Genomic DNA, 23,617 nt, shown 5'->3' with positions numbered 1-23,617 from the left:
ATTTTCCCGCGTATTCATGCCAACCGTAGAATGAGAATCTAATGCCAACACGTGCCTTCAGTGTTAGTGCCAACATTTAAAAATAACTGTGTTATTTGCAGTTTAAAAGTGATACGACATTAAAAAGAGCCCTAAAGATTTATTTTAATGGTTTTTTGTAAACCCCGACGCAAAAAACGGGTTTTATTAGTTTGAGCTCTGTGTCATTAACCAAGATGTTTTAAGGTCTTTGTGGCATCATCACCTAAAACGGGTGAACCGATAAAGATGCGGTTCAAGCGGTGATAATAGTAAAGCCCAGGATCTGTGGAGCATTTTTACAATTGATTACTATCAAGTTAATTTTCCGTAAGTAGCTATATGTTGATGAGACGCTCAATTTTGTATTTACGAAAATTCTTGATTCTGGTAGCTAACTGGGTAATAAAATAATTCTGAGCGTCATACATTATCTCATTCCGACGCTCGGAAATTTTTATTACCTTATTACTCACGGAAAATTAACTTGATCCTGGGCTAGAAATGATAGTGGGAACTAACAATCGGAAACACTTGATGTTGAAGCGTTATTTTTTATTAGTCAACGCCCCGCGGTTTGAAACGTGTAGTTCCCATTCCCGTGAGGATACGGAGATTAAATATAGCCAATGACGCTTACAAATAACGTGATTTTCTATTGGTAAAAGAATTTTCAAAATCGGTTCAGTAGATCAATAGCTTAACCCTTGCCTCTCACACTTTACCTCTTTAAAATATTACAATGTGGCGACCGTCCGTGGCGCAGTGGTATGTGCGATGGACTTACAAGACGGAGGTCCTGGGTTCGATCCCCGGCTGGGTCGATTGAGGTTTTCTTAATTGGTCCGGCTCTGGCTGGCTTTAAAATATTAAAGTAGTCCGAACTAGGCTGTAACTTTATCTATTAAATAGAATAAATCTGAAAAGAGGTCAATTCTGTACATGAAATATATTTCCAAAATAACTATCAGGGGGTGATAAGTGATCGATACTGATGCCAAAAAATGCAAACAGTAAAATTTTTGTCTGTCTGTATGTTCGTTATAGAAACTACTCGACGATTTTTTGACGAAACTTGGTACAATTATTCTTCATACTCCTGGGCAGGTTATAGAATTTCATCACGCTACGATCAATAGGAGCAGAGCAGTGAAGGGAAATGTTGGAAAAACGAGAGAAGTTACTCCATTTTTACAGCGATACTCCTGTAAGTGCTGGATTAAAGAGGTCTAAGGGCGGGCGAAGTCGCGAGCAGGGCCGGCCCGTCCATATGGCGAACGGAGCGGTCGCTCCAGGCGCCAAAATCCTAGAGGGCGCCAAAATGGTAAAGAAAAATAAAAGAAATTTCTTTCTTTTCGATTGTCTATATAAGGAACGCTATAAACTTTTCAAATGTCCCTAGTATAATGTTAGGAGCAAACAGGAGAGGCGCCATAATTGGATCTCGCTCCATTCTAAAATTTACTTCGGGCCGGCGCTGGTCGCGAGCGTCCACTATCTCTTTATAATATTAATATGCAAGTAAGTAGGATATAGATTATTTCAACTTGAACTTCAACTTGATTCGTTTTTCTTCAGTAGTAGGTAACATAGGCACTAGGCAGTTGAGAACGGAATTCTAGAAAATTATAGATGCAGTTATTAGATATGCGGGTCATAGTACAGCCGTGAGGCGCGAGCCCGAGCCGGGAATAGAACACGAACGAATAGTGTTTTGCATTTGCAACGTCATGAATAATATCTAAGTAAGGTGATAAGAAATCAAGATCCTAATACAACGCTACTTAGTGAAATTCCAACAGCCAGAATTTACTTTAAAGTTTATCGACTTCTATCCATCTTAATTATAGCATCCGAAGCATAAGTATACCTATTAGAATCAATGCTTGCTACAATTTTGCCTATTAACTATTAGTTTAGTTGCTAAGTTTCTACCTAGTACTACCTTCTTCTACTTGTAAGTAAATTATTGACACAAATGACAAATGATGACATACAAATTTTGACAAAATTGACAGCAATTCAGTGACAATGACAATTTATAATTGATTAGAGCAATGAACCACCAATGAACATCCTAAATGTGTTGGTTTTGTTCATTTCGCATGAAATGAAACTAAAGTTAATTCACTGAAAGGTTATTCCTAAAATAGCCCTGAACAACCGGAAGCCACGTAAAATGCGTCGATCGATGTAGTGTCTGTAAATTTGTCTATGGTATGGCGCTAAAATAAAACTTATCGAAATTGATCGCAATAATTCTGTTTCAATACTAAACTTATTAATTTTAAGAAAGTATTGATAATAAGAACAAAACTTGATACATAAAAATCCAATTGTAATTTTATTTCGTGAATAACTGACTGGCTATAATTTAGCGCCAAGATAAAAGCTTGTCTATGATCAAAATTTTCTTATATGGCAAGTACATCACTAATAATCGATATTGAATAAATCATTCGGCAATCGAGTAGAAATATTATTTATTTTCTTATTTTAAATATTCCTGAAATAAAAATTCAGTTTTCATTGAAAATGGGAAATGTTTTTAATTATCAACGCGAAAAAAGCTAAATTTATGTTCTTAAATTCCATTTTTTTATTTCTTTAGTTTAAAAACAAAGTCCAAAAAAGTAACAACACTCCCCAAGTAACAACGTTTCCCCTCAGAATGAGAGGGATTAGGCCGATAGTCCACCACGCTGGCCGAATGCGGATTGGGAGACTTCACACACCTAGAGCATTAAGGAAATCAGGTATGCAGGTTTCCTTACAAAGTTTTCCTTCGCCGTTTGAGACACGTGATATTTAATTTCCTAAAATGCACATAACTGAAAAGTTGAAGGTGCATGCCCCGGACCGGATTTAAACCTACGCCTTCAGAATTGAAGGTACGAGTAATATTGTGTAAATATGAAAGTGAGTTAGTTTCTTTCTTTGTTGTTATACTTTCTCTCCCTAATTGCAGTTACATAACTAATGTTTACATCGCAGTGATAGCCCAGTGGATATGACCTCTGTCTCCGATTCCAGAGGGTGTGGGTTCGAATCCGGTCCGGGGCATGCACCTCCAACTTTTCAGTTGTTTGCATTTTAAGAAATTAAATATCACGTGTCTCAATCGGTAAAGGAAAACATCGTGAGGAAACCTGCATACCAGAGAATTATCTTAATTCTCTGCGTGTGTGAAGTCTGCCAATCCGCATTGGGCCAGCGTGGTGGACTACTGGCCTAACCCCTCTCATTCTGAAAGGAGACTCGAGCTCAGCAGTGAGCCGAATATGGGTTGATGACGAACTAATGTTTCTCTGTAGGATAGAAAACAACTTGAAATATCTTTCATTTAGAAAAAAAGTAGTATAAACATACATACATACATTATTATGAAATCTGAAACATAGAAAATTGTTCATACGCGGTTCAAGTCAGTTGGCAACTGCTAGTCAGTGATCACTACATAGTATAAAACAAAGTCACTTTCTCTGTCCCTACGTATGCTTAAATCTTTAAAACTACGCAACGGATTTTGATAGGGTTTTTTTTCAACAGATAGAGTGATTAAAGAAAGGTTTATATGTATAATAATATCCATGGTTAACGCGGGATTTGTGAAAAGCTTATAATTATCCACGCGGACGTAGTCGCGGGCGTCCACTAGTAATGAATAACATGAAATTTTCCTTATCTAAGGCCAAACCATAGATTTGAATTGACAAACTTGTCTGCTAGTGAGATAGAACCAGAGATAATCATAAATACAAAATTATATTTTATTATTATATTATTTTACTAATTTCTAAATAATAATCCTAATGAAATCTTAGAGTTTATCGGATTTGTTAAAATAACTAAACATTCGTGGTTAAATCGATGTTATTGCAATCGAATGAATCGATTTCAGATATTCAGTGCTGCCATATACAAGGTCTCATGGAAAATTACATCACCATTTGACCATTTCATGGCAGTGGCACGCATTTGGGATTTCGACTTTTCGTGACAGCATGTCATTTGCGACGTTTGATTGATAATTTTCTTGGGATCCATCAAATTAGTTTGTTTGAAAGTTAGTTTAGGCGCTAAATGTTAATATTTTATAATTTTCACGTTGAAACAATATGTGAGTGATCGAGCCCATATTTGGTGTACGCGCCCCGAGACTCCATTATGAGTGATCAAAAATGTGTAGTTGAAGGCTGCAATTTGGAATACGATGTGGTCTGCAGCTTTTCCTTTTACAAGTAAGTGATTTTCCCGCTATTTATTTCACTAGGGATAGATTCTTTGAACTGTTGCGAGCTAGCTGTAGCTAGCTACAGCTCGAGTTATGCATTTGACCTCCATAGCGTCCCTCAAGCGTTCTCTAAAAAGATCCTCTTATTAGATATTTACTATTTGTTTACATTCATTTCTCTTCACTTAAATCTGCTTCATACCATCTACCAACTATTCTGAAGGGCAATATATGTTTGAAACATATTTTTATCAAGTCAGATAGATCCATATGTGCATATTAATAGCTTATGCATCCCCTTATCAACATATTTATCGCGAATAATCGTATTGTAGCATTAGTACAGTTATGTAGTTTTGTACAGGACTTTTAATAGTATGTTATAGAGCTTTGTCATCATCATCTGCCCATTATTATTGACCCATAGGTCCAGGTTTGCTATAAAAGTGGTGATTTAGTGTTTAGACTCACTACAGTGCTGCAATGTTGATTGGCAGTGTTAGGGTTAAAATGTTTCATGGTCGCTGGGTTGTAACACCACCAACTTTCACACACTATAACTTTGCCAGGTGCACTGAAGGCCCTGAAAAATGATCTGAATGTTGGACCGTAAAAGGGACATAGTAGAACAATGCTTATGAACAAAATGCATATTATGTTGTGTGGGTATGTGGTGTGACAACATATAAAATAAGAAAAGAGTATAAGAGGAAGTCTGAAAATGGTGCCAGTGACAAAAATGTTGAGTAAAAGGTTAGCTTGGTATGGACATGTAATATGGAGGGATGTAAGTCATATTACCAGAAGAATGTTAAAATTCCAAGTGGAAGGACACAAGAGGAGAGGAAGGCCAAAGAAGAGATGGTTGGAGTGTGTGCACGAGGACATGTATGTAAAAGGTGTAGATAGTAGCAAATTTTCTAGTATGATGTTGTGTAGAAACCGAAAGGGGTGTGGATTTTCATCCTCCTCCTATCATATGAACTCGCTTCCATCTTAGATTGCATCAAGTTACCATCAATTGAGATTGTAGTCAAGGACTAACTTCTAAAGAAAAGAAATGAAAAAAGAGAGATCAACATTATTTTCTCGACACCACTTAAGTGGGATAAGGTAAAGGAGATGATGAATTACTCTTATCAAGGTGGTAGTATATTCGTCTCACTGCTGAGCTCGAGTCTCTTCCTAAAATGAGTAGGGTTGGGCCAATAGTCCACCACGCTGGCCCAATGCGGACTGGCAGACTTCACACAGAGAGAATTAAAAAAAATCTCTCTATGCAGGTTTTCCTACACTGTTTGAGACACGTGATATTTAATTTCTTAAAATGCACACAACTGAAAAGTTAGAGGTGCATGCCCTGGACCGGATTCAAACCCATATCCTCCGGAATCCGAGAAGTCATATCCACTGGGCTATCACGGCTCTGTTATACTTAAGTTAGTAAAAAAGTTAGTAATACTTAAGTTTCTCCTATTATAATGAATTAAAACATCTCTTATGCAATACACTATGCCACGAGCCAAGGCAACCAGTGTGTGTGTATACATTTGTAAAGATTAAATTTACATAAATATTGTATTACATAATGGGGTTTATACAAAACTGGTATCAAAGATCTTTGATTTTGGATTGTGTCTATTCATATTATTTTTAGTCCTGACGAATATTTTATTTTTCTTAACAAATACAATGAGAATTGATTCAAGAGATGTGGAGATCATTTTCCGAGTTTTCTGGTAATGTACCACAATGTGCTGCCAAGAAGTACTTATTTCTGATTTTTTATTTATTTATTTTTATTTTTATTTAATACTCTTTATTTGTACACCACAATAAATAAAAGAAAACAAGCAAAACAGAAACATAAGAAAAAGTAGAATACAGCCTTATCGCTTAGTAGCGATCTCTTCCATGCAACTTTAGGCTTAGGAACTTATTAAGATAACTGCAGGTGGTGTGTACGTAATAATAATGTAGTTATTTGTATGTATGTATAATACATACATACATACAAATAACTACACACTAATACATAAACCATAATACACAAATTATATAATAATTATAAATATCATAAAATAAACTAATATATATAATATATCATTAAGTCGTATGATAAATATTCTAATAAAATAAAATATGTCACTAGTGACTAAGATAATATGTCTTAACAGATTTTTTAAATATGTAAAGCGATTTGGATTTCTGAATGTTGACTGGGAGTGCATTCCATAGCACGTACAGCAAATGAACACTTGTAAAATTTACTCCTATGGAAAGGCATACACAGAGTAAGAGCACGACATGTTCTTAGCTCTGATTGCACTGATTTTTTATTATTTAATGGCAAGCTAAGTATGCCTAGCATGAGATCGTAAGCAAATATTGTGAAGAGACTAAAATAGACAAAAATAAACCAATAGCAACAGAGTTAGACCCAGTCCAATCTCTTTTGTCTCAACACACTTACAGATTTAGCAATATTTCCAGATGGTTGGAAGTTGAAATTGTCTGTGAAATTTTTCTGTTTGTATTTCATAAGGAATAGATGGAACCATTATAGGATCACTTTTTTGTTTGTTTGTCTTGTCCGTCGACACCTTGAAAGAATATATTCTGTGTGTTAGCATGACATATTATTGCAGTCTCAGTCTACAAGAAGAGAGCATTTTCCTCCTTTTTTTATTCTTTACAATTTAGCCCTTGAGTAGGTACAATCTCACCTGATGGTAAGTGATGATGCAATCTAAGATGTAAGCAGACTAACTTGTGAGGAGGAGGATAAAAATCTACAGCCCATTTGGTTTCTATACAACATTGTACCAGAACACTAAACCGTTTGGCAGTACCTCTTTGTTGGGAGGGTGGTAACTAGCCATGGCCAAACCTCCGACGAGCCATACCTAGACCAATTAAAAAAACCTCAAATGCCCCAGCCGGGGATCGAACTTTCTTACTTATTCAACTCGTGATAGAAGGCACATTTTGAACTTATCTCTGTTAAAAACATATATATTTAAAATTATATTTGTCCTGCAGTGTCAACACATCAGCACAAAGCGATGACAAGAGGCAGGACTGGATCGAGGGTGCTATGCATGAGGAGAGCGAGTGCCTCTGGAGGCACGTCAGCCTTCAGCTGTGCGGGTAAGCACTTTCAGCAGTTACCAGTGTGCCTAGTGGGAGTTTTCAATGTTTTCATATTGTTACTATAGCATTAACGTAAACGCTTATTTATATGGACTTGGGATTATGACAGTTTTTTAAATTGTATATAAATTATATGCAATATAGTAAAGCAATTTTGTAAAACTAACAGTGTTTTTGCGATCATTACTTTCGGAGCTACAGGGATTTAAAGGATTAGATTTGCGACGCTGCCGCGGATCCCTAAAAAATGCCCCATACAAAATGGTACGATTTTATGACGTCGTATAATGATCGTTAGATTTGTATGGGCGTTCAAACAAAATTACTAATATATTTGATATTTGTGCGTTTATTTAATGAAAAATGTCACATTTAATGTAAGGAAGCTTTTCATCTAATTACGATAAAAGATTTTTAATAGATTTTGAAATTTTATGATCTTACTTATTTTGCAAATATATAGACAATCTTTGATTGTTATATATAAATTAGTTAACATTGACCTTATTAACCCGAATGTATCATAAAAATCAATATATTCAAACCTATACATCATCCCCATTGTGGTTTATTCTTTAAATCCGTTTCTGATGTCGACCAGTTTTTTTCCGACACGTGCATATAGAAGTTAAACTTCAATAGTACATGATTCGTTTTGCCCCACAGGTATCACTTCGAGCTGGACGCGCAGGGGCTGTGGATCGACTCGCCGATGCTGCCCGAGCTGCTGACCCCGCCCGCCAAGCAGAGCGCCGCCGTACAGCCCAGCGAGCAGGATAAGAAACGTCAGTATACAACCATTTTAATCATCATCATCATCATCATCATCATCATCACAGGACATGGACATCCACTGAAAGGAAGAAAGAAAGAAAGAAAAAAGCTTTATTAGTGAATTATGCCACACAACACAATTTGTTCTTGAACAATATCCTGCGATGTGTGGCACAACCCAGTAAACGGATCCAACTCAGCATAATGCTACATACTCTTTAAATAAAAAGAGCATGCAGCGCTGGTTTTCAGTTGGAACCGTTGACCAGATGCCGCCACAAACACAGCACACAACAACCTTATTAACTAAAATAAACAATAATAATAACTTAAACTTAAAATAGAACATTACACTTAACTAAAATAAAAAGGGAAAAACAATAAAATACCATACTAAAAAAATAACAACGTGAGAAGAAAAAATATTAAAAATAAAATTATATCATATATACAAAGGTATTTACAAATTTACGCAATTCTTATACAGTTGTTTACCTATAAGAAAGAAAACTCCGCCACATGATGTTGGAATTCAATCTGCTTTTCAAGTAGAAATCTCTTTAGCAATTTTTTAAATGTGACTTAAGATTTTTCATTGGAGGGGGAATGTTATTCCAACATTTAGTGGCGGAGTAGGTAAATGAACCTCTCAAGGCGGCAGTACGGTGAGGTGGTATCACTGCATGACATAGGCCTTTTGTAGGGACTTCCAAACATCACGATGCTGAGCCGCATGCATCCAGCAAATCCCTGGGAGCAGAAAAGTCTTGAAGAGATCAGTGAAGGTCGCCTCGCACTGCATTTTATACTTAGCCATTGGTACGCCCATGATATCAACTTGTGTGTGTTGTGCAGTACTGCCACTAGATGGCGCTGTTTCAATTCCTTAGAAATTCGCGTTTACGTTACGTGACAGTAACAGTATCAAACTGCCACTGGGCCCTCAGATATATAGATAAACGCCCCGATAAGCCCCAACCCCCAAAAATCCTCAAAAATTAGCAAAATTCGACAGTTGTCGACCTACTAAAAACGTTACGCAACTTAAGTATCGCATGTATTTAAAAATAAAATACCACGTCGTGCAGGGGAGAATATAGAGAATAACTTTACCGTTGTATTTAAACCGCCAAGAAATATCTACTTTTAATAAAAAAAAGTTAAACTTTGACTTTTTTTTTTAAACTATTTCAAAGTTAATCAAACTTTTCTTACACAACACTAATTTATACACCAGATTAAAGTAATTACACATTTTCTATAATAAAAAACCACAAAAACAACCATAATAACTTAGAAATTCATTAACAAAATCATTAAACTTCGATCATTAAATTAACCTTAAAACCAAGTACCCGACATTTAAAAAATCAAATTCTGACAAATGATAAGTTAAAAAGTTTCTGTATTGTCGATAGGAAAATGTCGACAAAAGTATTGTCGCGCTAAATCTACCGGGCATACGTGGTCCCGGGGGCGTTCAAGTGGATTTTAAGATTTTGTATGTTTTTATATGTTTGTTGCAATAAAGATATTTAAATAAATAACATAAGAGAGAGAGACGAATACCTTACCATTCCATGGATTTACCGTGCAAGTGCCTAGTCCATCGCGTGTTAGAGACAAAATCTCCGAGCAAAATCCTGGACTTGTGACTATTGTAAGTAGGGCTAAGACATTCCTTGACGATCGATCATCACTCCCCGTTCTCTGCTCGTGTTGTTCTTCCTGCCTAGCTAAACTTAGGTAAGATCCTATTAGAGCAGCTTTGGATACCGAATTATTTGCTTCCAGTGGCCGAAATAATCCGCACGGAGCATAACTACAGCTGCGAGCCGGCCAAGGATGCGAACGAGCCCGTCTCGCGTCTCAACGTGCGGCAACTGGTCGACACGCTGGGTTACTTGTGAGTACAGTTTCATCACCCAAACCCTGGTTACCATTTAGGACCACAGTACTCGTCAAGACGAAACAAACGAGCCTAAACTCGATGAGATTGTGTTGGTTTATTATGGACTTCCTATGGCGACCTTCCAACTCCACCATGGATGCCAAATCCTACTAATGTTATAAACGCGAAAGTTTGTATGGATGTTTGTTACTCTTTAACGGAAATTTGGAATGGAAATAGATTTTACTCTATATTAACAATGGTTCCCGCGGGATTTGTGAAAAACTAAATCAGTAAACAGAGGAAGTCGCTAGTAGAGACAAAGTACTCTTCATGACAAATAAAACAAGCTCAAACTCGATGTGGTTATGTCGTTATATTACAGTGATTACCTTCCTTCATCACCAAACCCTTGTTAACATTTAGGCCCAAAATAGTATCAGTTTTTGAAGAACTTCCTATGACCACCTTCCAGGTCCATTGTCAGACACCGATGGATACCATCTGGAGACAAAGTACTCTTTAAGACCTATCATACGAGCTGAAACTCAATGGGGTTATGTTGTTTTATAAAGCAGTTCCTATGGTCACCTTCCAGTTCCATCATCAGATTAGCTCCATCTATATTTCTATTACTAGCTGACGCCGCGCGGTTTAACCTGCCTGGTTTCCTTTCCTGTAGGAATACGGGGATAATAAATAGCCTATAGCCTTCCTCGATAAATGGGTTATCTAACACTGAAAGAATTTTTCAAATCTGACCAGTAGTTCCTAAGATTAACGCGTTCAAACCAACAAACTCTTCAGCTTTATAATATTAGTATAGATTATAAAGAGGTCAAGTTTGTGATGAATCTACTGAACTGATTTTAAAAGATGTTTACCAATACAAAACCACGTTATTTGTGATTTATATAGGCTATAATTTAGCACCATATTCTCAAGGGAACAGGAACTACCCAAGTGAAACCGCGGAGTGTCGCCTAATAATAATGAAATGTGTGTTTTCACCCCATCCAGGTCATTGAAGAACCTGCAGAAGAAACAGCTGTGGGTGGTGAAGGTCGAGACGGACAAGGCAGAAGCTTCCATCACCCAGTCGGAGCAGGTCATCACCAAGATGACTGACCCTAAGCAGATCATTGAGGTACGTACTGCGTTCAGAGTGCCTAGTGGGAGTTAACAATGTCTTCATACTGTGACTATCGCGAAAACGTAAACGCGAATTTCTAAAGAATTGAAACTGCGCCATCTAGTGGTACTACTGCGCAACTATTTCAATTCCTTAGGAATTCGCGTTTACGTTTTCGCGATAGTCACAGTATGAAAACATTGAAAACTGCCACTAGGCACACAGGTCATCATGATCAGCAAAGAACCGATTAATTAAATAGCTGTAAATGTCTCTTCAAAATGAAGCTACTCACGGACAATTAACTTTATAGTAATCTATACTAATATTATAAAGAGGAAAACTTTGTTTGTATGTTTGTTTGTTTGTTTGTTTGATTGTAATGAATAGGCTCAAAAACTACTGGACCGATTTTAAAAATTCTTTCACCATTCGAAAGCTACATTATCCACAAGTAACATAGGCTAAATTTTATTTTGGAAAAAAATAGGGTTCCGTAAGATATTGGGGGTTTTCGGACACAAGGTGTAAATAAACAACCAGAAAAGTAGGGGTAGGTAGGAGTAGGGTTGGGGTAGGGGTAGGGGTAGGGTAGGGGTAGGATAGGGGTAGTTGAAAGTTTACTTCGTGTTTCACGCGGACGAAGTCGCGGGCGTCGGCTAGTCTATTATAAAAACACTCCACAGATCCTGGACTATGATGTTGTATTTTTTTTTTGTATTCTCTACAAGTTAGCCCTTGACTACAATCTCACCTGATGGTAAGTGATGATGTAATCTAAGATGGAAGCGGGCTAACTTGTTAGGAGGAGGATGAAAATCCACACTCCTTTCGATTTCTACACGGCATCGTACCGGAACGAATTTTGACGGCCTCCGTGGCGCAGTGGTATGCGCGGTGGATTTACAAGACGGAGGTCCTGGGTTCGATCCCCGGCTGGGCAGATTGAGATTCTCTTAATTTGTCCAGGTCTGGCTGGTGGGAAGCTGCGGCCGTGGCTAGTTACCACCCTACCGGCAAAGACGTACCGCCAAGCGATTTAGCGTTCCGGTACGATGCCGTGTAGAAACCGAAAGGGGTGTGGATTTTCATCCTCATCCTAACAAGTTAGCCCGCTTCCATCTTAGACTGCATCATCACTTACCATCAGGTGAGATTGTAGTTCAGGGCTAAGTTGTAAAGAATAAAAAAAAAAAAAAGAACGCTAAATCGGTCTTTGTCGATAGGGTGGTAACTACCCACGATCGAAGCCTCCCACCAGCCAGACCTGGACCAATTAAGAAAACCTCAATTGGCCCAGCCTGGGATCGACCCAGGACCGTAAAAAAATTATGCTGATGTAACATTCCAGATCGTGCCCCAGACATCCACAGCCGAGCAGCTGGAGGGGGAGAACTCCAACGAAGTGCTGCACATCATGGAGGATGGCAGCATTGCTGACAACTTCATCTACGAGATAGCTGAGGAGCAAGAGATCAGTATGGACGAGGTCAAGGAGATACCGGTCACAGAGAACAGGTATATACGAGTAGCTAGCTCTTGCCTGCGGCTCGAGTTAGCAATATCTGGTCTACCATCAACACTCCGTCCTACGGCATGTAACCTAACCGCAATGCCATTATTTATTTATTTTAATTCTTTATTGCACACAAAAAAATCATCATCAACCCATATTCGGCTCACTGCTGAGTTCGAGTCTCCTCTCAGAATGAGAGGGGTTAGGCCAATAGTCCACCACGCTGGCCCAATGCGGATTGACAGACAGTCACTCATGCAGAAAATGAAGATAATTCTCCGGTATGCAGGTTTCCTCACGATGTTTTCTTTCACCAATTGAGACACGTGATATTTAATTTCTTAAAATGCACACAACTGAAAAGTTGGAGGTGCATGCCCCGAACCGGATTCGAACCCACACCCTCCGGAATCGGAGGCAGAGGTCATATCCACTGGGCTATCATTGCTCATATCATATCACATGGGCTATCACAAAAAAATAAAGATACAAAAAGTACAACAGAAAAGAAAGATGCGCAAAGGCGGTCTTATCGCTAAAAACGATCTCCTCCAGTCATAACATACCTATAGTAATGAAACTATTAAAATTATATACTAAATTAAACTACATATACAATTACATACTAAATATACACAGTTTTTTTAGTTCATTTACTATTAATATCACAAATACCGCGAGTACTGTAAATTTTTCCTAATTCGTAGACTAAAAAAGAACGAAAACATATATATACGCTCGAAAAACCTCTTCAAAAATATCAAAAAGTTCTTTTTACCCTCTTTCTGACGCAGTCGGGTAAAAAGAACTTTTTATTATTCATTAGAATAGGCTACTTGCCTATTTTGTAAACACTGTTTAAACTGAATTATGGAAGTATTGTAAGCTATATTTTATTTTGTCCCGTCAATAATAACCAGGAAAAAATTTAATATAAATGAAAAAATATATACGTAAAATTTTTGCCGCCGAAACACAGCACAGTAGCAAGTCACGTCATTCATAGAGATAACAGCGTGATTGGCGTTTGCAGTGATGTGATTATATCACGTCACCGCAAGCGCCAATCACAAACCGATGCCTTGTAGCGAATGACGTCACAGTTTATGATTGGCGTTTGTGGTGACGTGATAAAAATATAATTTAGTTTTATAAAAATATTACAATTACGAGATTATTTTCACAAATAAAAATGTGATTAGAGTTTTTAGGCATCTAAACTGCCTATATGCAAAAAATCTTAGTATAGGGCGAAACACATTCTTTGAAAAATTGTGTTAAAAGAGATGGTCCAAAATTGTATGGAGCCCAGGATCAGTCATTGCACCCTGGCGGAAATAAAAGAAAATATTTTTTTTAACTAGTTTTGATTATACAATTCTACGAATTTACTTTAATTCTTTTGAAATAATATTCATTCTCTCCCAAGAAATGCAACATATAGGTAAAAATGGCGGATTGATGACGTTTTTAACGCAGTAGTCGGTTTGACGTTTGCTGTCAATTGTCATGTCATAGTTGCTTTATGGGCGCCATCTTAGTGTAACTCAAAAACTTGGGTTTTAATTTTATTTATGTATTTTTAGTAGATTAAAGATTAATTCACTTATTTAGATTTAAATTTTTTTTTCTCTCTATTGTAAAGTACCAATTTGGTTTATAAAATTACGATCTAGCCTACTTATGTGACTAATTAGTAATTTAAGTTTAACTTAAACTTATAAGATATTGTTATTATACTAAGATAATGTCCAATAACTTAATCTTAGTCTTTCACTAACCATTACGTCTTTAGGTCACTTTGTTCACATGATCTTCCATATAGATTTTAATAAAGTCCTTGTATTTTTTAAATTTTAATGATACGGGGTACGAGATGGACCTGAAATGGACCTTCCAAAAGACTTTGAAATCGAAAAAATGATTAAAAGATTTAAAATATTTAATTTTTGTGTGTTCTATGACAGATCATGGACAGTGAATATTATACCCGAAGACCCAAAACCCAAGTATGCATACATCAAGCATTGCAACACCGGCAAGAAGAAACGACACTTCACTTCTGAGATGAATGCTATCACCCTACAAGGTAATTATTAACATATTCTTTCAACCAACTTCAAAAAGGGAGATTTTCATTTTGAATCTGTTAACCAAATGTTTTTCAGTAGGAACATTATATTCCATTAAGTTTTTTTTTTTTAAATTAAAATCGGTAAAACAACCTCGAAAAATTTTGGTTTGTTTGTTGACCGTTTTTGTTCACCATTCAACTACACAAAAAAAACATACGCGTCAAATTGAGAATTTCCTCTTTTTTTTTGGAAGTCGGTTAGAAAGGTATTTTACGGAGCTCTTTAACCGATTACAACTATGAAACATCAATTCTATAGTAACAGTTTTTGTAATCACATTAGATCGTTGATCATATATATATATACTTTGACATAAAAGTAGTTGAGGCAGATCTTTATGTAACTAGTCTGAGGCTCTAACATATATACATTTTTTAATCAAGTGAAAATTCCACCAGGTGACTTCGAGAACTACTACATCCTACCCGACGTGGACCCCTCGGTGGGGGTCGAGATCACCACCAGCTACGAGTCGGAGAACTTCATAGTGGAGGAGTACCCCCACCTCGTGCTGCAGCAGCGGCCTCGCAAGCGTTCCCGCGAATCGGACCCCGCCAAGCGGGGCCGTAAGAAGAAGATTGGCTCGCCATCCGTACGTGAGCAGATGTATCTATACTATAGACTGACTAACTCACCTCATTGATTGACTGACTCATCTCTGTGAGTGACCGACTCACCTCTCTGAGTGACTGAACCATTTAACTTACTGATAAACATTTTAACTTACTGATTTACTGTTTCACTTACAATCTCACTAACTCACTTCTGTAAGTGACTGTCTCACCTCACCAACGAACTAACTCACCTCTTTAAGTGACTGACTTACCTCTCTTACGTACTCACTCACCTTTCTGAGTGACTGACTTACCTCTCTAACGTACTAACTCACCTCTGAGTAACTGGCTCACTTTTCTAACGTACTAACTCACTTGTCTGAGTGAGTGACTTACCTGACTGATAAACATTTTAACCTCAGTGAGTGACTGAATCATCTCACTAACTCACCTCTCTGAGTGACTCACTTACCTGACTAATAAACATTTTGGCTTACTGATTGCATGACTGACTCTCCTCACTAGAGAGCTAACTCACCTCTCTGAGCGACTGACTTACCTGACTGATAAACAGTCCGTTTCACTTACAATCTAACTAACTCACCTCCCTGAGTAACTGACTCACCACTAATGTACTAACTCCCCTCTCTGAGTGACTGACTCACATCTCTAATGGACCAACTCACCTCTATGAGTGACTGACTCACTTCTCTAATGGACCAACTCACCTCTTTGAGTGACTGATTCACCTCTCTAATGGACTAACTTACCTTTATGAGTGACTAACTCACCTCTCTGAATGACTAGATAGTTTGTTAATAAACAGTACACATCGAGTAGGACTATAAGTTTATTATATTGTGGCTTTTATTATAAGAAGTATTTGTCGTTCCACAGGTAAAAGTAATAAAGGCGGAGGCCAAGACTGAGCTGGACTCGAGCGAGGACTGGCTCATAGACAACAGCGTCTACGACCAAGACGCCTCCGACGACTACGACGACAAGAAGGCGGCGCGCGTTCGTCGGAAAAATAAGAAATATCTAGGCTACGATTTCGTTACTTAGTCGGGCTTTTAGTTTTTTTTTTTTTTAATTTTGTTTCTTTTTTAGTCTTTAGTCTATGGCCGAGGTTGGGTTGTATGTGTCCTGCTTGATGGAAATAACTAAATTTTAAATATTTTTGAAGAAAAACTTCTTTACGAATAATGTAATTGGGCGAGGCGAATAGACGGTGAGGTAAAGAGGTTTTACTTTAATTGTGTAAAAATCGACAGAACTCGAAAATGGTTTTACTTTTTTTTAGTCTATGACGTGGCCGATTGGGTTGCCTGCGTCCTGTTTAATAGAAATGATTAATTAATGCGACAGTTTTGAAATATTTTCTACGAAGAAACCAGCCGCTCAAAAATGTTTTTTAGACTATTGTCGAGGTTGGGTTGTATGTGTCCTGCTTAATGGATTTAACTATATGCAATAATTTTTAAACAAAAAAAAACTAACCAACTTGAAAATGTTTTTTAAATCTTTGGTCCTCATCCATTTGAGGTTAGATTGTCAAAATCACACTAATCAGAAGAAACTTAATTCAATTACGCTTTTAGTCCTTAGTCTATGATTGGGGTTAGCATGGCAGTGTCCTGCTTAATGGAAATAAAAACTCAGGTTATGTATTTTCTTTTTGCATTATTTTTCCTTAAGGGAAAAGGCAAAGATATTACGCCAGACAGCCAGTTCATATAATTAACATAATATATAGTCCATCGTCTGTCAGTCAGTGTTGAGTCAAGTTATGCAATGATTTAGTAAGGCAAAGGCAACGTTACTAAAACTTTTGAGTGTCTTAGGAGAAAATCGAATTAATCTCTCTTAACTTTTTAAATCTTCACTTCACTTTTTAAATCTTCACTTCACTTGTTCACGACTTTGTTATGAAACTCTTAATGCAGCAAATCAATGAAAATAAAACTATCGGGTTTTGGTAAATTATTTATTTATATTTAAATTACCGGCAAAGACGTACCGCCAAGCGATTTAGCGTTCCGGTACGATGCCGTGTAGAAACCGAAAGGGGTGTGGATTTTCATCCTCCTCCTAACAAGTTAGCCCGCTTCCATCTTAGACTGCATCATCACTTACCATCAGGTGAGATTGTAGTCAAGGGCTAACTTGTAAAGAATAAAAAAAAAAAAAAAAAAACGTTAACGTTAGTGAAGTGAAGTGACACATCCACTGAATGTCTACTTTGTGTGAAACATTACAGCGGAATAAATTATCGACATATCTCAAAACTCATTGTCAACCAATAACAGCTGACTCCAAATATCGCTCTCTTTCGCTCCAACACAACGAAAGAGAGAGATCGAATGGATTCGTTCGCTATTGGTTAACATTTACCTATCTCAAGTCTCAAGATATACCATGGTGCGAATTTACAGTGGAATTCATAAACGTTGCAGGGCTACCCCCAGGGGACCATTCTTCCGCTGAGTGTCGAATTCTCAAACATATAAAGTTCAAATTTGATACTCAGCGGGTGAACTATCCCCTGGGGACGCCCCCACAACGAGCCTCGAATATCTCTAACATCATACTATAGATAGAGAAAGACTGATCCGAAACTCACACAATCGAGTTATAAAACGTTACAGAATAGTGCTATTACTGTGTTTTTGAAGTGATAACTTATTGCGGTAGGGTAATACGATTCGTTACGTAACGCGTTACGGCGCCAATTTGTCTGATTTCGGTAGTAGTTCGACAGTATGTTTAAGTTATCACTTCTGTCAAACGTCCAGAGACTTTTCTTTTTAAATATTTAGACAATAAACATTGGCTTGGCATTTCCAAGACTGTATTTAAATATTTATATATTTTCATTAAGGAGGATGCAAAGGTAAAGACAGTCATGACTACACCTTTCGGATTGTATGCTCGTGAAAGTGACACTATTGGATTGAGAAACTGAAAGTGAGACATCATAGATGCATAAAAACAATGCATACCCTAAGAATTCACTAAATACCTGTATTGGAGGAGAAGTTGGAAGTTGTCTATATTTTTCACTTATAGAGCTTACCCTAGTTAAAAACCTTGCGCACGCCACTGCAAGATATGCCTTATTTTATGAAGGTATTTAGTTTGCGTATGATCGTACTATCTGGACCATACAAGTCTAGACCTTTGAAACCTGCTTCTTTCTATTGCTATCTTTTAAAACCAACATGGTCAAACACCATAATAGGGATGACAGTTTTTTAATTTTTTTGTAAATTTGGGTATTTCGATCATTCCTTTTGGAACTACAGGGATTTAAAGTGTCAATTTTGCGGCGCTGCCGCGGATCTCTAAAAGCGCTCCATACTAAAATACAAGAAAGAATGAGTTTTGAAGAGATTTTTCAAACGAAATTACAAAAATCTTTGTTTTTCGTGCATTTGAACTTCATATAAAAAAAATGTCGCATTGAATGTAAGGAAGTTAAAAATGTATAATTTTTCATCTAATTACGATAATATACAGGGTGCTTGGGAGGATTTCTCATAACTCTGGAGTTATTCTTTACCGAAAATTAATTAAAAATGTTCTAAAATTAATATATTTGGGAGTGAATAATATTTCTTTTGTAAATAAATCTTAAAATGGGCCCCAAATACGAATCCTTAAAATTATGACAAATTTTAAAATGCAGTGATAGATAAAAGTTTGTGTTTCATACTTTGTATGAAAACCTAAAAAGTTTTTTTTTTTTTTTTAATTAAAAAAATATAAGTTATGCAGTTTTGCTCCTATAAGTGGACTCGTCAACACCTTGAAGTTATGGGAAATATGGGAGCACCCTGTATATCCCCATTGGTGATCATACTTACCTATGGTGGAAGCATATTTTAATAAACTTTTAGCCTTCCTAAAATAAGTAATAGCAGTTCTCGATCCATATAGTGTCTGAATGAAGTTGCAGGTAAAAATAATTGACTTTAAAAGAATGGAATGGAGTTTACTCTTTTAGATGGACTGTCTAAATAGTGTATGTTGTCCCGCAGCATACACCATGTACGTCTGAATACCCACGCCTGAATAGTGAAAGGTGCGCAACCGAGGTGCAGCACGGTGAAAGGTGCGCAGAATAGGTTGAAAAAAAAAGTAACGCTGTTCGTTCATCGAATTTTACTGCCCATATATGAAAAATCGATTTTTAAGGAGTAAACTCCAAAAATTATTGCCTTAATAATATCCTACATACCTGTTTTACGATTTGAATCTTGTAGTGTTTATATTTTAACAATCCTAAGCCAAACTATCACTATTTTATTGCAAACTATGAAATAGTTTATATTATTTCCACAGAATAAAGAATGATCCAGAATAAGGCTGTACAAGCAGTGTTGTGAAGCCGGTGAAATTTAAATATAAAAAATAAAAAAAAACCAATGTTGAACAAATTCACAACATGTGTGTCATGACAATTAAACTAACAAGTCAAAATGTAACCAAAATAAAGAGGGTAAGTGTACTCTGTTTATTTTGTTTACATTTTGTGGTAAATTTATCCTGATTAACAATTTAACGGTTTCACTTCCGATAGAAAGAAAGAAAGAAAGAAAAGTTTATTCAGAATACACATCATACAAAGAAAAGAGAGAAAAAAACAATAAATTACATACATTATAAAATAGATAAATATATAGGTACCGATAAATGACACGTCAAATTGTAATCAGTATTTTCAGTTCACAATATGACGGTAGATTATAATATCACGAGTGAGATTATAATCTAACGTATTTTACAATCTAACGGTGACAGATACAATTTAAAAAACTGTCTTCATCCCTATTCACGGAAATAACTAGCGCCATCTAACGTCAACGCCTGACTGAATCATTCTGACAATAGTTGAGTGACGTCATCCTTCTCAGACTACTCCCAGGGTTCCCAACTTAGGCGTTTTCCCCCCAGATTTAGGGGGCAAATAAGTGAAATGGGATTTTTTTAGGGGTATTTTCAGGGATTTTTTGACTCTTTAATATTTTTAAATTGATGATAATTTTAATATTTCTTTCTTGACCTAGCGACTTATAACGACATATAATACGTTATTCTACAACCACTCTGAGGCAACTATAAATATATCTTCTTCTATATATATAAAATTAAATTTCTATATATATAAAATTGACCGAATTGAGAACCTCCTCCTTTTTGAAGTCGGTTAAAAATAAATTGCTGTTCGTTAGTCTCGCTAAAACTCGAGAACGGCTTAACGGATTTATCTTATCTTGGTCTTGAAATGTTCGTGGAGGTATAGGGAAGGTTTAAAAGGTGAGAAAAAATCAAATAATTACCGGGAAAACCCTAAAAACTGCCCTTTTCTATTTCCCATACAAACGTTTAAGAGTCAAGCGGTAGGGGTAGGGTAGGGGTAGAGGTATAGAAGGGTAGAGTAGGGATAGAGAATAAGTGCACTTATGTCAAAACGAAGCTTGACCGGGTCCGCTAGTATAATATAAATGTTGACAATGAATAAATTTAATATAATATATTGTTAAATTTGTCAACATTATTCATTGTCAACATGACATGATTTCAAACAATCTGAATAATCAGATAAAGACAACTCAATAATTAAGGCGATTTTAGGGGTTTTTGACACAACCTTTAGGGATAAATATTTTGAAGAGTTGGTAACACTGACTACTCCCTTCCAACAATATCTATACTAATACTAGCGGAAGTCCGCGACTTCGTCCGCGTGAAACTCGATGTAAACTTTCAACTACCCCTACCCCTACCCTACCCCTATAACATTGGTTTGTAGTACATGCTATGTATCAGAGATGGCACTGTATGTGAAAAAAGATTTTCCCGCTTTTCTGTTGATATTTTTCCTGAATTTTCTTTGCTATTAACCTCACGGAGCCCGAGAACTTTCTAACGAATGCAAAACCGTGGAAATCGGTTCGTGCGTTCTGGAGTTATAGCGTCAGGAAGGAAAACCCGACTTATTTTTATACAGTAGATTATTAAGCTGAAGAGTTTGTTTGTTTGAACGCGCTAATCTCAGGAACTACTGGTCCGATTTGAAAAATTCTTTCAGTGTTAGATAGCCCATTTATCGAGGAAGGCTATAGGCTATATATTATCCCTGTATTCCTACGGAGACGGGAATTTATTTATATTTATCACTGAGTTAGCGAAAGTTAAAATGGACATAGGAAATCAGTGATGGTTTGGTGTTGTAGGTTTATTTTTAAATGTCAGATTTTAATCATTTATTTTTTATTAGAGTGACTGTTTTGCTTGCGTCACACTTTTTGTTCCACACGTCATTGTTTGTGACGTCATAAAATTAATTCGATTTTTACACTAAATTAAATTATTCTTAATTATGAATTTGTATGGTCGTTATTTTTTGTAATATTTTCATGGATCTTTTAAATTATTATTTATTATCAACCCATGTTCGGCTCACTGCTGAGCTCGAGTCGAGCTTTTTAGAATTATTGCTAACGAAGATTATACCTAAAGGCCTTTAAATATAATCCAATATTCAATAAAATCCCAAAATCAGAGCAAATTCAACCTTAAGGATTGAGTTTAAGGTTGAATTTGCAAATGCGTCTACTTGAATTGAGTGCCAAGAAGTTGTGTTTGGCGCTCATTGAGTGGGGACGGTTTTTGGTCGCCGATTGTGCATCCACTTTTTAATAGGAGATCGATGCAAAAATTACACTATTTATTGAAGTGACGTCATAGTGTGACGCAAGCAATGTACAAGTTGTTATATAAATATTTTAGTGTGAACCATGCCTTAGTTTGTAGTATACTATATTGTCACTGTTATTTTGTAAAGTTAGTTATCCCAATACACTAATAATAATGTACTTTTAAAGATATATTATATATAAATAATTAAAAGGAAGGAATGAGTAAATTGTATAAAAACGTGGGTAGTTTATAATAATTTGTAAGTAACAAGGATATCGGCTGGACTGACTATGATTTTAATCATGTGAAACGATAGATCGATGTTCAGAAGGAATTTGTTTGTTATTTAAATGCCCATAAACTATTACTAGTAAATAAAATGTTTAAAAATAAATTGAAATTGTTTTATTTATTTATTTTTTAATTGTAATCCAAATAATTACCTGCCCTCTTAAAACTGTCCAAATCGCCTGGCAAATTGGTTAATGCCACAGGCAATTTAAATTTTATAAATAGTAAATAGTATTCAGTTGATACTAAAACTAAAATTGATTAATTATATGAAAATAATGAAAACTAACAATCTCCGGAATATTAAATTGAAATTCTTAACTGATAGCCATTACTTTTATATGGACCTTCTCCCACTGGGAAGGTTATGTCTCTGCGCGCGTTTGGAACCCTCTGTAACTTTAGTTTTAAGTTTTCGACTATTATTACCATAGGCTGGTGGGAGGCTTCGGCCGTGGCTAGTTACCACCCTACCGGCAAAGACGTACCGCCAAGCGATTTAGCGTTCCGGTACGATGCCGTGTAGAAACCGTAAGGGGTGTGGACTTTCATCCTCCTCCTAACAAGTTAGCCCGCTTCCATCTTAGACTGCATCATCACTTACCATCAGGTGAGATTGTAGCCAAGGGCTAACTAGTAAAGAATAAAAAAAAAAAAAAACCATTACATAAAATTAAATAATGACATATTAGACCTTTCAAAAGTGCTTGTAAACTAAGTCTAATTGAAATAAATGAATTTTGACTTTTTGACTTTTCTGCTCAGTCTGGCAACCGCTTTTAAAATTACAGTAGTGGGGTGCACAAGAGTCCCAACTAGGGTAGGCATTTTGTTTACAAAATGGCAAGTTCCTCCAGTACAGGTTTGCAATTAATCTTCAGGGTAGGTTTTTTTTGCATTTATGAAATGAATGCTACTGAATACTCAGACTAATTAGATACCTGCCTCGCAAGAAATTATTTTTCTGTCAAAGTATATGATCAACGATCTTATGCGATTATAAACACTGTCTCTATAGAATCGATGTTTCATAGTTTACAATCGTGTCCGTCGGTTAAAAACCTCCGTAAAAATACCTTTTTGTGTAGTTAATTGGTGTAAAAAACGAACAAAAACTGCTAGTTTATTTGTAATAAATCTAAGCTCGTTTTCCTTAGAAAATGGCAGAAAATTTTGTTCGTGAATTTGGGTGCGATACTTATGTATTTAGTCTG

General features: G+C 36.4%; 1 protein-coding gene across 2 annotated transcripts; it reads left to right on the top strand.

Moving 5' to 3' along the window:
- The first annotated feature begins 3,962 nt into the window (after positions 1-3,962).
- On the top strand, positions 3,963-22,506 carry LOC112053881 (uncharacterized). 2 transcript variants are annotated; one of them, XM_052890429.1, is made up of 9 exons: positions 3,963-4,259; positions 7,295-7,402; positions 8,072-8,190; positions 9,974-10,085; positions 11,091-11,217; positions 12,554-12,720; positions 14,686-14,807; positions 15,252-15,449; positions 16,305-16,480. In XM_052890429.1, the coding sequence occupies exons 1-9, from the start codon at positions 4,186-4,188 to the stop codon at positions 16,334-16,336; spliced, it is 1,059 nt and encodes a 352-aa protein (XP_052746389.1). In that variant the 5' UTR covers positions 3,963-4,185; the 3' UTR covers positions 16,337-16,480. The 2 variants fall into 2 exon arrangements, with proteins under 2 accessions (XP_052746389.1, XP_052746388.1); XM_052890428.1 differs by having other exon boundaries at positions 3,964-4,259; positions 15,252-15,445; positions 16,305-22,506.
- The last annotated feature ends 1,111 nt before the right edge of the window (positions 22,507-23,617 follow it).

Source organism: Bicyclus anynana, chromosome 27 (genome assembly GCF_947172395.1).
Source record: "Bicyclus anynana chromosome 27, ilBicAnyn1.1, whole genome shotgun sequence".
Taxonomy (NCBI): Eukaryota; Metazoa; Arthropoda; class Insecta; order Lepidoptera; family Nymphalidae; genus Bicyclus; species Bicyclus anynana.
The sequence above is the reverse complement of the archived record's forward strand: the minus strand, read 5'-3'. Positions and strand labels throughout refer to the sequence as shown.

Bases quoted from the DNA above. Each gene is read 5' to 3' on its own strand.
- LOC112053881 (XM_052890428.1), top strand. From the start codon at position 4,186: ATGAGTGATCAAAAATGTGTAGTTGAAGGCTGCAATTTGGAATACGAT. The intron at 12,721-14,685 runs GTATATACGAGT...GTTCTATGACAG, and splicing joins ATACCGGTCACAGAGAACAG to ATCATGGACAGTGAATATTA. The intron at 15,446-16,304 runs GTACGTGAGCAG...GTCGTTCCACAG, and splicing joins AGAAGATTGGCTCGCCATCC to GTAAAAGTAATAAAGGCGGA.